Raw genomic sequence first — 16680 nt, 5'->3', positions numbered from 1 at the left:
TAATATATATTATGATTATATTACGGATTAGATTTCAGGTGAACTTCAGTACAGCAGCACAAGCAAATCTGTAGTTTTTCAAATTTTGACTAGGTCTTATAACATTTGTTGAAATCCTTGCAAGATATTCATCTATTTGTAGCATCATATAGGTCTGTCTCCCCATCTGTCTCTGTTTTTCATGACAGCGAGGCTCTGGTACTTTTTTTTTTTTTTTTTTTTTTTACTTTAGTACTTATTCATTGAAGCCCACTGTAATGCTGTTTCTATCACAGTTATTTGTCCAACAACTTTTATTGATCATTTGTGATAAAAGATTTTTCATAGGGAGAAGTTTTAACCAACAATCAGTGAATTTGGTTTAATTAGATTTAGTTTTATACAGTAGGAAAAGTAATGTAATCAGAGCCCATTTACATACTATTAAATAAATAAATTACTGACATAGCATGGTGCCAAAATCTAAGGAACACTGGGGGGAAAAAAATGTTCTTGCTGAATTATTTTCTGCTGGGCCATGTTTATTAAGGTATTCATGCAACTTTTATATTTTAAAAGTAAGGGTATGAATCTAAGGATCAGATTCCCTCCAAATAAATCCTTATTTAACAGGATATCCCTGAGACTTTTTTTTTTCCCCCCAGTATTGGCAGCCTGACTAAAATAGTCTCATCTGGTTTAACTAAAATCTTTGCATTACTTGGCAGTGGTTTCTTTTGTACGTGATGCTTAGAGCTCATTGAAGCTCACGCGGTACAGGAAATGCAAATCATGCAAATCATCCTCACGCTGACGATGTACAGTGGCGTGATTGAGCAGCAGTACGTATGGCTCGTGGGCTGACCACATGAAAGAAGTCATTTAAAGACCAGATGAGCCCAAGCTGGGTTAAGTTAGACTATGTGTGAGCTTCAAAGCTTATAGAATAGCATCCTTTTTAAAAATAAATTTATTTTATTAATAACACCTGCGCAGAGTTCTTAAACAGTGAGGACATGTATAGATGAACATTACATTAAATATATGCCATACTTAAATCAGAAGGGCGAAATGGCTGTTTTTGTAGAAATTCAGGTGTGCGTTCATGTTGGTGAAAGTGGACCACAGGCTCTTGCGCTGCAAAAAAAGGCCCGTATGTGTGTGTTGTCTGTAAAAGCCCAACTCTTCTCTGCCTTTCAGATAAATATGAAAATAAATGGAAGATAAAACGGAATTTTGCCTGTACGGAAGGGTTAAGAACAGGCTTTCTGTAAGTGCTGTTGAGTGGAGAGGAGAGGAAAGTTGAGTGCTTGCTGCTTCAAATGTCTCTGGTAACTTAGGAAAAAACCTTGTTTATTTTTTTCCCGTACTTCTGAAGAGGTCTTTCTGTAGTTTCGGGGCTGTAACTTTGCAGTAAAGCTGAGCCCTCACTACCTGGTGCAACTCTGAACATCGAAGGTGGTGTGGTTGGGGGAGCAGATGTGGTAGGAGCCCTGGGCTTCATCCAGCAGATCCTGTGGGATGGGTGTGCAAAGACCCGTTAGGTATAACCTGAGTAAAGTCAATAAAAATTGCCAATAGAATATTAGAGCACTTTTCATATTAATTTTGCAATAAAAAGAGAGTGAATGGTATACCCTTGAAGACATTGCTACTTATTCTTAACTTTGGTAATACTCAACATGGGTGGCTGTTCTGCTTCTAGCAGGAGTCTTACTTCTTATGAGTGGTGGGGTTTTTTTTGTTTTCTTTTTTACAGCCCTCGTTCACTTCTCTTTGGTGTTTGGATGTTTTTAAAAGTTGAGATTCATTCAGATAATGTAACATGACACAAAGCTGGAAAATGTCAATCTTGAACTGTTTCTGTGTCATCTTGTTTAATTTTTACTTGAAACAGTAGCCCTAAGGAGGTCTTCAGTGGGACCGGTCAGCGTGCTGCACTGTATCACCCTGATGGATGTGATTTTTGGCTTGATATTTTGTCACTAGTGCCTTGCTCCTCCTTGATTTTGTCTTTTCTGCTAATACACAGGAGCAAGACAGAAGGAAGAAATTATTTTTTTATACTTTATCTACCAGATTGTTTCTTTCCTATCAAATCAGTCCACAGGCTCTGCATCAGAAGGAGAGAGGGAGATTTCCCGTCTTGTTGTTCATTTGTTGTTTTTTTTTTCCCTCCCCCTTCCCCTTTCTTTTAAGCACTAACTATATTCTTTAATTTTGTATTTGAAGTCAAGAGGAGCATTTCACCCTCACGGTGTGCTTGCAGGTTAGAGCAGCTCCCGCACACAGCTGGTGCTCAGGGGGCTTCGTGGAGGGGTTTGGGGTTCAGCTGGGGCTGGAATGGTTAAATTCCTTCTCTATGGTTTGTTTGTTTATTCATTTATTTTTAAGCAAAGAAATAAAGGTGAGTGAAAGGATGGCACCCTGAAATCATCGCAAGATGCCGGGGAAAAGGAACATAGTAAATAAATAGTTTTCCTGAGCCAGTTTGTGGAGCCATCCCTTACGGGGGACATCCAGGAGCTTCTGGCACAGGCTTCTGGTCATGTGTGTATACATCCAGCACATGCCTAATGTTTTAGTGGAAGCAGGAATTTAAATCACAGATAATATTAATTCATCTTTTCTATGCAGTGCAAGAAATACCAAAGTGCAGGGGCTAACAGAGAGAGCAGAAAAGAAATTTTACTACTTCTATCTAATATAATTTAATGTAATTTAATATCCATTTCAGTGTTTGACAGGAAGTAAAGATTACTTAAATATTTGTACCTAAGAGCACAGGGCTGTATAAAGATTTTTGAATTTTAAAGTTAATTTGTTTCTTCCAGCAATATATAGAGATATATACAGAAAATTAATCCCATATGACTGTACAGCTACCAGTGCTCCAAAACCTTTTTGGAAATACTTTCGAAAGAACATCTCCGGTCATCTTGACAAATGGCTTGAATAAGGTTTCCTTTGCAGGAGCCCCTGGAAGGTTTTACGTGCAGTCCAAAGGCACTGCTGGAAAAATGGTGTTATTTGGAGACCTTGACCAAAACTCTTTCACTAAGCTCCGTTTCTGCAGATAGGAAAGCTTGTTGGCCAGCCACCTTGAACAGATTTTTAGCTTTCTGTGATGCAGAGATGCACAATCTTTTCCCAGTAACAAATAAGCTGTTGTCAACAATTTTCCTGGCCACAGTTTAAATAGCTTAATTCAGAATGCTTCACGTTTTTATGGTGGAATTTGACAGAAGTGCAGAAAATATATGTGGGTATAGGATAGATGCGTGTTATGTATGTGTGTCGTATATCTGTGTGTGCAGGCATGTGAACATATGTGCATATACATGTCCTATCTGTGCCTGAAAATATATCTGCAATTGCTATGTACAGTCTCACGAAGATAACATTTTATTTTGAGACATCTGTCAGATACTGTGGTGAGCAGGGTCCCTAAGATATAACAGTGGCGTGATCATGTACAAGTTGATTAAATCACTGAACCGTGACACTTGCTTATCTTCAAGTCTGGCTTGGGCTCCTGAGTTCACACTGTGGTCCTCATTCTCTTTGTGGCCCTCGATAAGCAAACTTTGGCCTCAGTTTCCTAATCTTAAAGATTAGAAAGAATCTAGTGTATTCTTCTGACTTTGTAACATATGACTTCAACCTGAGAGGCACGTATTTCTCTTGCACCTGCCTGGGGAGTAATGGATATTTAGCACTGGATGCTTTATTTCATGATAAAGGGAATTTAGAAGTTTCAGGATGTAGTAGTTGTGTATGAGATGTGTTGGGAAACAGAATTTGTAAAATATCTGGAAGCCTAAAAGCATTATTATATATTATTTTATTATTGGATTTTTCCAGCTGGGGAAAATCTCAACATTTTGCAGTGTTGGGGTTTGTTTGGCTTACTCAGGGAACGGATCCATGTTGTAAAAGTTGCCCAAATGTGACTGTAAATGACTAGTGTAGTTGTTAACCCTGACAAACTCTCAGCCAGGAGCTGGAGAACAAAAATGGGCAAAAAGCTTCAGAACTGTCAAATTCTCTCCCAGGTTTAGGATAGTCTCTCTTTCTTTGAGCTCCCTCCTGTATGCCTCTTGTTGCGTTGGTCCCTCGTGTCCCGTGGCAGGAGCTCCGGACTGCCTTGCTCAAGCTGCAAAGCTGTGACCCTCATATTCCTTTTCTTTCACTGGTGGCATTATAAATAAAAACCTGTTACGATAACAGGTGAAATAAAACGATGGGACATCGATACAGGTTGCACTTAAAATCTTGCTATGTAAATGGAATTAAAACAGCTTATGGTATATGCCAGGCATGATGCAAGTTTTATTTAATAAATATATGACTGAAGGGTTGCATTCAATCCAAATGCTCTCCTTTGTGATCTTCAGCCATGTTTGTAGGGAAACCTCTCTTAAAGCACTTAAAGCTTAATTCAGAACAGACAAAACAATTATTTTTTGAAAGTCTGATGAAATATGTTTGGCAGCTTTTGAATTTAGGAGAGCATCTCATTTCTTTGAAATCTCACTCCAGTCAATCCTTCAGGCCTTTCGGTGTAACCGTTCAAATCTGGTAGCGAGTATGGGCTTGGCCGAGTTAAAAAAAGTTCTGATCAGAAAGTGTAGCGGCTGGGAATGATGTGTAACAGGCAAAGACTGACATTTTCCTTATTGATAAGCCTTTGAGTACTGCGCTCTCTGCTGCCTCTGCGTTTTTGGTGAAGTGCTGGCTGATAAATATCTCCACGTGATTTGGGCTTTGGTCCTCCAAATACAGGTCTGGAGGCTCTTAAGCATTAAATAGCCTTGTTTTAATTTCTCCGGAAACAGAATTGTCATTTTGTCTTCTGTAAGTATAAATGATGTATGTTTATGCACCAACGTGTGAGTGTTTCCTACAGGAAGGGAAGGAAGAAGACTGACACAGCGCAGTGGGGTTTTATAGCAGAACTATTGCGTGAACGCAGAGCAGAAACATTTAAATAGTAGTTCTGATTGCCAGTTCACTGACTGCAGCGAGCAGTTTGCTAGGTTCATATTAAGGCAGGCAAGTTGCTGTATGCCACAGCACCAAATATTATAGAGGTGTGAAGGGCAGTTGGGAGAAATAAATATTTGCACTTTCCTAATATTTGATTAAGATACATTTTTATTTTTATATATATGTGTGTGTGTGTGTTGTATGAAGGACTATGCACTTTGCAAATATCTATTAAAATCACTAAGTTATTCCTAATGTTCTGTAGTGCTGCCTGCTCCTGACAAACATCTGATACGGATCATATGCCTCTAAAAAGAGAAGTTCCTCGAGCAAAATATCCTCATGAAAACAGGTTGGAGATACTCACATTCTCTCGTTCGCTCTCACTCGCATGTTACATTTTGGCACGTTGTAGAAGCAGGTAGCATATCTACTACCTGCTGTTGAAAGTGTTGAAGATACTGAATTATTTATTCCATCTTCTGCACTATCCAAACTCGTTTTGGGTAGTTTGACACATCTCGGTCTTCCATATGGATACTTCATGGTGACAGAGTTGCCAGCTGCTCAGGTTTTATGACAGTCTGAGTTTTTTCGAGGACTGTATTAGTTTTCTGGGAAGAATCCTGCTTTTCCTGAGGTCCCCGTTCTTAGGCAGTAGTTATGCTTTGGTTTGATCCTCTGGACTGGGAGTTTTTTTGGGAAAATTAGCAGAGAGCTTCCATAAAAATATTTTTGTAAAGGATGATGTTTATAGATTGTGTGAGATGAAATCAGAGCCATGCTTTATTAGAAAAATGTGAAATCCATTTGCTAAGAAAACGTAAGTTCCTTTTAGCCATAGTCTTCACATTTTTAAAAACAAAAAGCATTTAGATAGCAAGGTGCTTAAAGCAACAAAGACAGTGTGAAATACTTTGGAGAGCAGGATTTTTGTGGGACTTCAAATGTAAAACCTAACCAGTCTGCTAGGACCCTGCTTATCTTCTCTGTTTTTCTGCAAAGTGACTGGGGCTTCGGTTGTTTTAAATTTACAATGTGGAAACCTGAAAACTGGGAGAAATTTGAGGTCAGGAAAACTTTTTAAAATTGAGGAAAACCAGCCATTGTTTTACCTTGTCATTCTTTCATTTGAGCATCTATTCATAGAAATCCTTCTAAAGGGAAACTCTTCTTATTTTGGTGGGTCTGTGCTGCACTGACATTGATTCCCCTTCGGTGGGATACATCAGTCTCGCCTGCAGGGAGGTCCGTATGTCCATGATGCAGTCTGTCTCTGCTGTGTCATCCTGGATCCAGGCTGGCACTGGATGACATGAAGTAATGGTCCTCAAAGTTTGTTGTTCAGATTTGCTATTGAATCGTAGTGTTGTTATGCGTAGTCTTAGGACTTTGTGTTGCTGCAGCCTCTTGGGCACATTGCATTTTTCATGCCAGTCATTTGACATGTTTGAGTTTTCTCCAGACTTGGACAGACAAGATACCCAATGAAAGGAATCTGCAGACTTTAAAACAACAAATACTGCTATTTAAATGTTACCTAATTGAGTAGAACATCAGTTTTGCAAGCCTTTTTCTTTGAAAAAATCTTTTCACCATCCATCACTATGTCCTGCATATTTACCTGTGGTGAATTTGTTGCCTTCAGACACTATGTCCTTTTCTTTTTCTTGCTTCTGTTTTCTTGCTCCATCGCAGTATAAATTTGAGCAGTGTTAGTCCATACATCTTACATAAACCTTCCAGCAATGGCTACTTTTCACTAGTGGGATAATCTGATTTGCTTTTGTTCTGCTCTGATAAGGTGCTTTTGCTTCATTATTTAATGCTGACAAAAGGTGAGTGAGGAGGATGAGGATCATACAGATTCATGGCTTTCTTCTTCCCCCAATCAACAGAGCTATAGCTGCTTGGTCTTGACCTCTCCCTTCGTGGAAACAGAGGACGATGTAGCCCATGGTGAACAATCTGGCCACTAAAGTAAAAATGTGCATCTGTCAGTAATTAATTGAAGCCAAATTTAATTACAAATCAGGGAAAAAAAACAGTACCACACACTTCATAAAATTCAAGACGCTTCAGTGTTGTTGCCTGAAAACCAAAGCAATCCAAATAAAGTACACCCCTCTCAAAAGTCAAGAGTTTTATTTGTGAAAGGCTCTTTTTCAAGCTTACTTCTTGAAGCGAAATAGAAAAGTTGTTTTAATTAACTGTTTTCACATCCTTTTTGGTATCTTTCTGAGTTAAAGGTCATACAAAATAGAGGTAAGTGTGTAAGGCTAGTTCTAAACTGGTTATGTTGGCTGAGGATCTCACCACAAATTTGGATTCTGAGATTTGATTGTACATAAATATTCTGATCAGCTGGTTGTAATAAAGATTCAGAGGGCTAGGACAATTGAGAGCGAACCCCAATAATTTACAAATTAAACAACACATTTATGTAACCTCTTGAATTTTTTAAATGTGGGAGGTTTGCTGTTATTGAGATTCAGCCCTGTTCTACTTTTGCTGGATAACACTGATGGAGTCAGCAGGCTGAGACAGGAGGTTCTCAAAAATTCTGCCCCCCCGTTATGGGGTCTGGAAATCTGGATGGCATGAGGAGACACAGGAAAGGGTGGGCCATGCAATAGCTGGGCTGGAAACACAGCCCCCTTCTGCTCCAGCTGTGTCAAACAGCAGATGTGCATGCAGGGGGGTGGGTTTTTTTTCAGGGTGTGGTATATATGGAGAAGGAGAAAATGCATTTGAGTTCTGGGCAGTAAATTCTTTTGGAAAGCATGACTAAGGTCTTTCACGGTAGGACCAAAAATTGGAACTGTAATCCAAAATAACATACTGTAAAATGAGGGAAGATGTATTTTTAAATGAAAATATCAAAAAATGGATTGGCAGTATGAGTTCAAAACAAGCTATTCATTTCTACTGTATTTTAGCATACAAGGCAAACCCCAGATCCAGAACTACTCACTGTTATCAGCCATGAATATTTATCACTGTGTACTATACGTACGTATAGTAATTACAGCAGGAGGAAAAAATATCTTTCTTTACAATTAATATTTGTAAACGTTTATGAAAGTACATAGAAATAAATAAGACAAACACATGGCCTAATTAAGATGAAAGGCATGACAGCCCTTGTGATTTGTTCTGAAAAATAAAGAATGTTAAAATAGTATGACTGAATTATTTCTGTAAACACTTCAAATAATGCTCTATCTAGAAAAACCTTAATTCATGACATATATTATCTATAAGAGGTTTTGACATTTGTACATTCCATGTCAAAAAATTATCATTAATTTATTATTTATTATACTGTATACTGTCATACATTATCACTTATTAGTATTTATTGTTCAGAAATTCAGAGTCATCTATTGTTAGTGGGAAATGCATTTATATCTGCAATTTGTGTACTCTTGGTCTAGTGATGAAAATGCAACTTCTGCAAGTTGATAATACAAAAATGTGTAATAATAAACAAAAATAACCAGTCTGTTTAACATTCCAGGCATTAATAATGCTGTTTGATATACACTTTGCAGTTGAAAAATAACTTCAAGCCAAACCTGTGGACTCGTCTGAATTTCTGGAATCTTTATGACAGAGGAACTGAAGCCCTCAGGTTTGATCTTGAGGAGCTTGAAGACACCACCATCTCTGAAGCCCTTGTTTCTCAAGGTGGATGTGTTCATGGGGATGACCCCTCTTGTCTTCTCCTTGGCCTTTAAGGAGGCAACATAGAGGAGCAGTGTCCGGTACTTCTTACCCAGCTGTGCTTGCCCTCGCTAAAAGGATGAGCTGCCCCTCATCTCCCTGCAGATGGTTCCCCCAACTACTTGTGTCAATTGCTATAAAATTTTGGTTGGTTTCTGAGCAGCTAGAGGAGACACAGCCATCCACAGTGGCGTGACTACATTTTACGGTTATTGATGGTGATTTGTTGGGTTGTAGTGCCTGTGTGGTCTCCGGTGGCCATGCCCCAAACAAACCCCTACTTGGCGTGAAAATCTGACTGTTTAACACTGCTGTCTGGTACTAGGCATCCCAACTGACATTTCAGGAAAAAATTTATAGATACAGTATAACTTGAAGCTCTGTGAGAATAAAGCAGTCACTGCCTTGTGAGAAGTACAGTGGGATGTGATGCCTCCAGGTGCTCAAGGTTTCAGTTCTAGATTGGTGCAGCAATACTTTATCCAGCATCATGCTCCCCTCTTGAAAGATGAGTGAATGTCAATTCGGTCAGTGACACCTAATGAACAGTATTTATTTTTTTAGCACTCATTTCCCCCAAAAAACTCATATTTGTACTGATATCTAGATCTAAATCTGTTTTATTGCAAAACTGCACATGGCAGATGAAGAGCGCTCGTACCTCTTCTTGGACTGCCAGATCTTCAATCGTAAACTTATTTTACTGTGAATGTAGTTGTTTTGCAGCAGAGATTTATGGCCTCGGATTTTGTTGGCAGCACAGGAGAGTCCCTGTTGCAGCTGCAGGAGCGTACCCACAGTAATCCTTTTCCAGGGAATGCTGCCTTACCTGTGCTGCAGTGGTGGCTGTGTCTGCCAGTCCTTCGTGCCAGCGGAGCTTCTGCCAGGCAGAGGGAATATTCCGTGACAAATCAGATACTGTTATAAACTGGCTTTGTGTTGTGAGCCTGGTGAATTGGAGAGTTCAGCCTCCATAGCCATAGATACATAAATATGCCCTGTGTGGTCTCCCAAGGGGAAGGCAAAATGTGGTTTTAGTTAAGTTGCATGGGAATTTAATTGAAAGATTTAGGGCGATGCCATAAAAGAATAAATCACGGTTACGTGACACAAAGAAGATTTATAAAGCAAAATAAAAATACTTTAGCACCTTCATTTTTATAATTTGCGTGATATGAATGGAAACCTGTATTAGTCATTTTGTCTGCTGGTAATTAAAAAAAAAAAAAAAAGCAAAGGCTTCTATATTTTATTGGTTTTCAGTCCTTTGGTGTACAATAATGGGGAAGACGGTAGCAAAGGTCAGAGCGTTCTCTGGACGCGTTGCGGTTCTGAACCTGCAAGCATGCTCAGCATCTTTCCTGGGAATAGTGGTATGAATTAAGCACACGAGTAGTTCCTGGGAAGTCAGGACTATTCAGTGATTCAGATTAAGGACAAGCTTAGTGTAAGACCGAGGCTTACGTGGATGGTGGCGGCCCTGAAATTCGGCCAGCCTCTGAGGCGGTGAGGCTACGGTGTGCGTGGTGGTCCTGCTCCAGTGAAGAATTTAATTTATTACACAGTAAAATACTTGGGGATGTTTTGGGGAAGGAGGGCTAGGTCAGTCATGTTAGAAATGTGACCTTCAGCGCAGGTTTTGTGAGGATTCGCCCAGTATGTTTCTTGCAGAGGACTGTATATATTCTACGTTGTAGTGTTGATAGGTCTAGATAAGAATACCATAATAACAGTTGAAATTTAGGGGGTTTTGTGAGGTGGTAAGTTAATGATGTAGCTGTTAATTTGAATTTAGCAGACGTTTTAAATATAGGTTTCTCTTACAGAGACAAAAGTTGCAATTTAAAGCTCTTTGGTGGTCTAAAAACAGCTTAATTCTCTAGTAGCATGGTAATAAGTACTAATCCAGCTTATACAGTGATTGTAGTATGTCATGTTTGTGAAAGATTGCCTAACTCTGCTTTCTCTGGGTTTTATGTTAATTTTTTTAAATTAAACATAAAACCTTATAACATCTTTATGCTGAGATAAACTGTTCAATTTAACTTGTGCTCAAGCAGCAGCTGTCAGGAATTATCATGTCTCAAGCGTTCTTGCCATCACCTTGTGTCTCTACCTCCCGGATACACTCCGTAGGATGATAAGGCTCACCTTGTTAGGATTTATTACTTAAATAATAACCCGAGGTAAAATGAAAGTTGATGTCACACAGAATGACAACGGACATATATTTATGTCGCACATTACATTATAATAAACTTCCCTTTCTTCCCCTTGTTATAGGTGTTAAATGGAAATACACTCCAGCATATCCTCCAGTGCCCTGCGTGAGTCCATCAGCTGCGTACGTGGCTGCTCTGTGGGCATGTTCACGGGGACTCGCTGTCAGGTGTTATTTAAGCTTATAATGCCAGAGAAATTGGTTAGTGCTGGTAGTTAGCAGCTTTTATGCCAGTAAAGAAACAAGTGTAAGAGCATCTCAGTTGTTGGGTTAAATTCTGGAAGCTCTGTGAAGTGATGCGAGTGAATCGGGGAGGGTGTTTTTAAATAATATGACCACTTAAATGGCTTTAGTTTTACTCTTTTCTCGCTGTAAGAAATGTAAGCAGTGTCGTTTCAGGCTCTAAAATCTGAACTTGCTAGAAATTGCAACAGTTTTCTCTCGATGCTGGTTTGTTGATGAGCAGGGCAGTGATAAGCAACCTGCTTGTTAGTTGAGTCTTATCGTTTTCTGCTTACAGGGGAGAAAATTTGGGTCTACCCCTTGCAAACTCACCAAGGTGCTGGCCTTTCTTGCTAGCCTCTAGAGCTCTCTGATGATGCTGTTGAATTCCTAAGAGTTGTCTGAAGCTGGTGCTCAAACAGTTTTTCTGTCCTGTGGATATAACCATCTTTTTTTTTTCATATTCTTCTAGTTATTTTGTCGTTCATCTGAGCGAGTTCAGATACTTGAGCTACATGGTTTTGTTCAAGCTTAAATCTTGGCTCTCATCGCTCACCGTGCTCCCCATTGCCCTTTTCTCTCCAGTCATCATGTTAACCTTGCCCCCCCCCCGCCCTTCTCTTTCCACTTCTGCTTTTGTGCCTTGCTCTGCACTGCTTCCCCTGTTTTTAATCCCAACGTGCCATCTCTTTTTTTCCTCTCTCCCTTCAAACGCAGCCAAGTTCATAGATGTTATCCTGCATCAGTTCAGTTTTCTTCCTAACTCATGGCAGAAAGCGGTTTTCTGAAAAATGAGTGAAGGAAAGGATAAACTATAATGTAATCCAGAAATCGCCAAAATTTGTCCAAGCAACCATTTCATCTCGGGTTTTGGAATATTTGGGATAGGTTTTGTCCTGTTCATGTTTTCTTTGTCACGCTAGTGCTAAGCTGGCAGCATTCCGAGCAGGGGTGTTGCATCGCCCATCGGAAGCTTTCTGCTTTCACTGTGGCGGCACCCAGGTCGTTACGAGGTCTGGAGGTTATTACTCTTTGTGACAAATAAGTGATGACTTATGTAAAACTATTTTTTTCCCCCTCTTAGTATGGCTTGTAATAAACCCGAGCTCGTATCTTAATTGGCATTCTGTTTGACAGTCCCTTTAGAACAATCAAATATTTGATGAACAAGGCAATAACATTCATCTCTTTCTTTCGTAAGCCTTTCAGATTAGCATTGACTGGGGTTGATGAAGATGGATACAGAATCTGTTCTCCAGGAAGCATTTGTTCTGTAGATACAGATTATCTAAGAAACGGTGTATGTTATACATATGTATATTTATGGATGTTTGGAGAAGTGCATGAGTTTTAAGGTTGACAGCCAGACTCAGAAGTTTATCATATTAGTGATGTTGGGTTGGCAGCAATCTTGAACGCAAAATCCATGTAACAATAGGAAGAATGGGAATAAAATGGGATAATGAAGAGGAAGAATAGGAATAAAAATAGAAAAAATAGGAAAGATTTCGAAAGAATTTAACACTGCGTAAATCAATTCTGAATCTGAACCACTAAAATAGCAAAAAAAAAAAAAAAAGTTGGAAACATGCAATGTTGAAAAGTAATTTATTACAGCTTAGTGTTTTATGTGCAATAAATACCTGATCTCAATATTTTTGTAATCCCTTGTGATAAGAAATGTCTTAGCACAACTATCTACAGCTCTGCAGTTCTCTGTAGGTTCAGGATTCCGTTTGCTTGAAAGCAGTGCTAGCCAGGGGACAGGAGATGCTTGCATGCTTTTGGTGAAATGCAGGGAAATCTGCCACCGGTTACAGTAGGGTCACGATGTCATATTACACATTTAAATACATTCATTTTCTGAGAGCCTGGTTAGTTATACGAGGCTAAGAAAGCAGCTTGTTAGTGTTGTTTGTGCCTGCCTGCTTTATGTAATTGAAGGATGTTTGCAGTGTTGCGGACTGTGGAATAGGCAGGAGTGCTACGGCAACGCCGGGGCGCGAGGGTAGAAACAACATTTCATTATAGAGGGTACCTAATAAAAATGTGAAAATAAAACAGAAAAAGGGTGAGTAAAAAACCCCAAACAAACAGGAAAAAAAAACACAAAAAACCCAACAAAAAACCCCACAGACTGTACTAGATAAGTGCACTGCATAAATCAAAAGGGTTTATGTCATAACACGAACATGTGCCATTCCTGCTCATATATTGAATTTCAGTAGTCGGTTGCATAAAGAAGTAAAGTGTAATGAAACTGGCAAGCAAAGTATTCCCTAGTCAGCCTTATCTTTGTTCCATTTGTCCTTCAGATACAGCTTTTCTTGCCTTTTTCAATAAAATCCATCCAGCTTTTTTTTTTATTTTGCATCTCTCTGTAACCGAGCTGGGAAGACCAATGAGATTCAGTGCTTTTCTAGTTGGGTTCTTAGCAGCTGCTTTTTAAGAGATCAAAACTTTGAATGCTGCTACATGGTATTAAGGCTTAGCTATTGATGTGTCCCTATAGGGGTTATGTTTTTCTTGGGTGGGGGGGGGAGAAGGGGAAGGGGTGACCCCTGCTAGCATGCTCACAGACAGTAAACACTGCTCTCCTTGTTTTCCAGGATCCTCTTTGCAAGCTCGGTGCTTAACCTGGCTGAACTCACTGCCCTCCGCCCTGACCTTGGCAAATTGAAAAAGGTCCTCTACTTCCATGAGAACCAATTGGCATATCCTGTCCAGAAATGCCAGGAAAGGGATTTTCAGTATGGATACAACCAGATTCTTTCATGGTAGGTGTTTCTTGCAGCGCCTCACATTACTTACGGTGTCCTTCTGTCTACAGCCTTGTGGCTTTCTAAGCCTGAGTCGTCCTCCTCTGTATAAATGATGACCCTGTAGCAAACAGAAGTACCAGCAGAGTCCTGAAGAGAGGTTGATAAAAGTCCTGTGGCAAACCCGCTCTGTAAACTCATCTCAATTTATTCTGTCAAGTCCACCAATGCTCTGTTGGGCCACCACAGTGTCCCCATTAGCGGTGGGGATTTTGACCTGTGTGTTGGCTGTAAGCAAGATGCTTTGTTTCACAGATGCTTCACAAAGCTGCAGCTAATCAGCTCTTGCTTGGCCATAGCTTTTACGGCATCCAACTGAAATTATATAAAGGGTTTTAGGGAAATAAACAGAAATTAAAATGTACTGCAGCACTTTTCTTGTGAAGAGAGGGCAGTAAACATACCAGATAAATCCTTATATTTCTTTCATCTAGTATTCAGAAATTGTGCAGTGCTAAAATACCCAGACGTTTTAAAGGCTGTGGTCCTTTATTGTTGCTAAAAACAAATGTATTTCTTGAATCTGAGTTAATGAAAGAAGTTAATAACAGCAACACTGAAAAGCTTTGTGGTTAGGCACTGTACAGACCTAAGTGAAACAGCAAAACTCAGTGGTTTTGAACTGAAATAAATTCATTTCCATCGTCTTTCTCACCTGTCTGTTTGTCGGAGAATTATTAGGAAAAGGGATGGAGCATTTTAAGGTACAAGTTAAGCTTTTTCTTCTTTATAATGTAAGCCGGTTGATACTAAAATTTCTCAAATAACGATCTGTGTATACTCTGGCCATTCTGTAGCTGCTTCTGCAACAGCATTTGTAACACGTTTCCCTTACTGAGCAGTAAAGATGAGGAAGTATAGTGAAAGATCTTTCGGAAACAGTAGCAGCCATTTTCAGATGTTAGAACAAAAAGATGTGGTTTTTTGGCACTGGGGCAAGGAATTTTTTTATATATATATATATATATATTGCTTTATTCTGGCAGTGATTTTTCACGCATCTATTGTAAGCTGACAAATATTTGTCCTCAAAATATGCATTTTTATAAGAGAATAAAAGCATCTTCTTTTAATAATAAAAAAAAAGATGGGCTCTATAGATGCTCCACAGAAACCCCATTTTTAACAGCAGATAGGAGCCATCTCCTCTGTACCGTCTGTAATGGTCATCTGCAAGGACATGCCATCTCCCCACCTTCCCGACCTGTTAGAAAAGGGAAAAATCTATCTTTCCAGCTTTGCGCGGAGGTTTTGGAGACGATTAAAATTAGAGCTCTTTGAATCTTGAGGTTGGTGCTTTGGATCATTAGGGAAGGAATTTTTTTATTTTTTTCCTCCCTGATTTAATACGCTAACTTCTAGAGAGTTCATATAATAAAAATCACACTTTTCAGTGATGCCTGAGATTGCTTTTAGCTGCTCGGGCAGTGATGGTGATGGGAGCTTTCTAATTTGCCAGTGATATGCAGAGCCTGCAGGAAAAAGGTGGGCAGATTAGGCTTCACGCACAAGAGAAGCAGAGATGATGGTGTTGGAGTCTTTGCTACATGTCAGAGAGCAGCAAAGGAACATGCTGGGCTCCTGCGCTGCCTCATGTCATGTGTAAATCAGTGCAGAAAAGATAACTGGTTCATTTGTCCAAAAACAAGGAGACCAGTGGGTTAAAGACCATAGGTGGGGAAGAGTGGGAAGAGGGTGGGATTGCAGAAAGCATTTCAGCACCCACAGTCTGCTTGGAAAGGATTATTTCTCTCACTAATGTTGGAGGGGTTTTTGGGGTGTTTTTCTTTTTTCTTTTTTGGGTTTTTTTTGGGGGGGGTTGGTTTTTTTTTTTGGTTTTTTTTTTTTTGCTTTGCTTTTCCTGCTGACTCCTGCTGCTTTGGTGAGCAGTGTCAGTTCTCTTTCTTGACCAGACAGCACTGAGACACAGTGGGGATGAATGACAGCCTCTCACCTCAAATATACTTTTCACCAGCCTGGTGACTTATGAACATGTGTCCTCAATGTATCTTATGACCCATAGGTCTGTATTACAATATATAACATATTGAGAAAACCAACCGGCCATAAAGCATTTCTTACCTCCATTAGCGGTGCGTGTTTGCCAGTGTAGCTAAGATTGTGTCAGCACTTCCAGGATAAACTTCCAGATATTTCACGTTTTTTGATAGCTTCTCATTTTTTTAAAGCTGACTCTAAGTGGAGAAGTAATACCTACATTATCGTTTAACTGCATCTTAAAATTATTGATCCGGTTGATTTTCAAACACGGCAGTAAAGAACAAAACATTGCATTAACATGCCATTTTTTTTTCAAACTTCTTTGTACTGTTTGCTGTGTGGTTTTTTTATATATATATGGTCAATATACTTTCAATCAGGATTATGTATGCGTAGGTTAAAACACCACTCCATTTCTCTTGTTCCTGCTACCTGATGCTACCTGATGGTCAGTTGAATGTATGTTAACCAAAGGTACGTTGTCTTTCGGTATAAAGGATTATTTCTAAGGAAATTTAATTTTCTTCTAAGTTTACTTCTACAAAAGTCATTTTACAGTGGACCTTATCTGTTTCTAATGCTTTTAAGAGGTAATGACAGTAATACTATTCTTACCCTTTTATGAATAGGAAGTAGTCCACAGATAGAATAGGATGTGCTCCTTTAGATGAATAATAGTAATTTATTACTTAGTTACAAAAAAGTGAAAAACTGTTTCAAGGA

At 39.3% G+C, this 16680-nt stretch overlaps 1 protein-coding gene across 19 annotated transcripts in view; it reads left to right on the top strand.

The window, feature by feature from the left end:
- The window catches only part of GTDC1 (glycosyltransferase like domain containing 1), a 342121-nt gene that overhangs the window by 80135 nt on the left and 245306 nt on the right, over positions 1-16680 (top strand). For 17 of the 19 annotated variants that reach the window (XR_013930064.1, XR_013930065.1, XR_013930066.1 and 14 more), the window contains one exon: positions 13747-13914. The exons of 1 other annotated variant lie outside the window; for it this stretch is intronic. Coding sequence is in view for 12 of the 18 variants with exons in the window: in XM_080399708.1 (XP_080255834.1) it covers positions 13747-13914 (168 nt within the window). In the remaining 6 variants the exon portion in view is untranslated. Of the gene's footprint in view, positions 1-5233; positions 5321-13746; positions 13915-16680 lie in introns of all 19 variants that reach the window. One more of the 19 variants, XM_080399701.1, reaches the window with a different exon arrangement.

Source organism: Falco punctatus (assembly GCF_963210335.1).
Source record: "Falco punctatus genome assembly, chromosome: 8".
NCBI classification, from domain to species: Eukaryota; Metazoa; Chordata; class Aves; order Falconiformes; family Falconidae; genus Falco; species Falco punctatus.
Note: the sequence above shows the minus strand (reverse complement) of the source record. Positions and strands in the feature narration are given on the sequence as shown.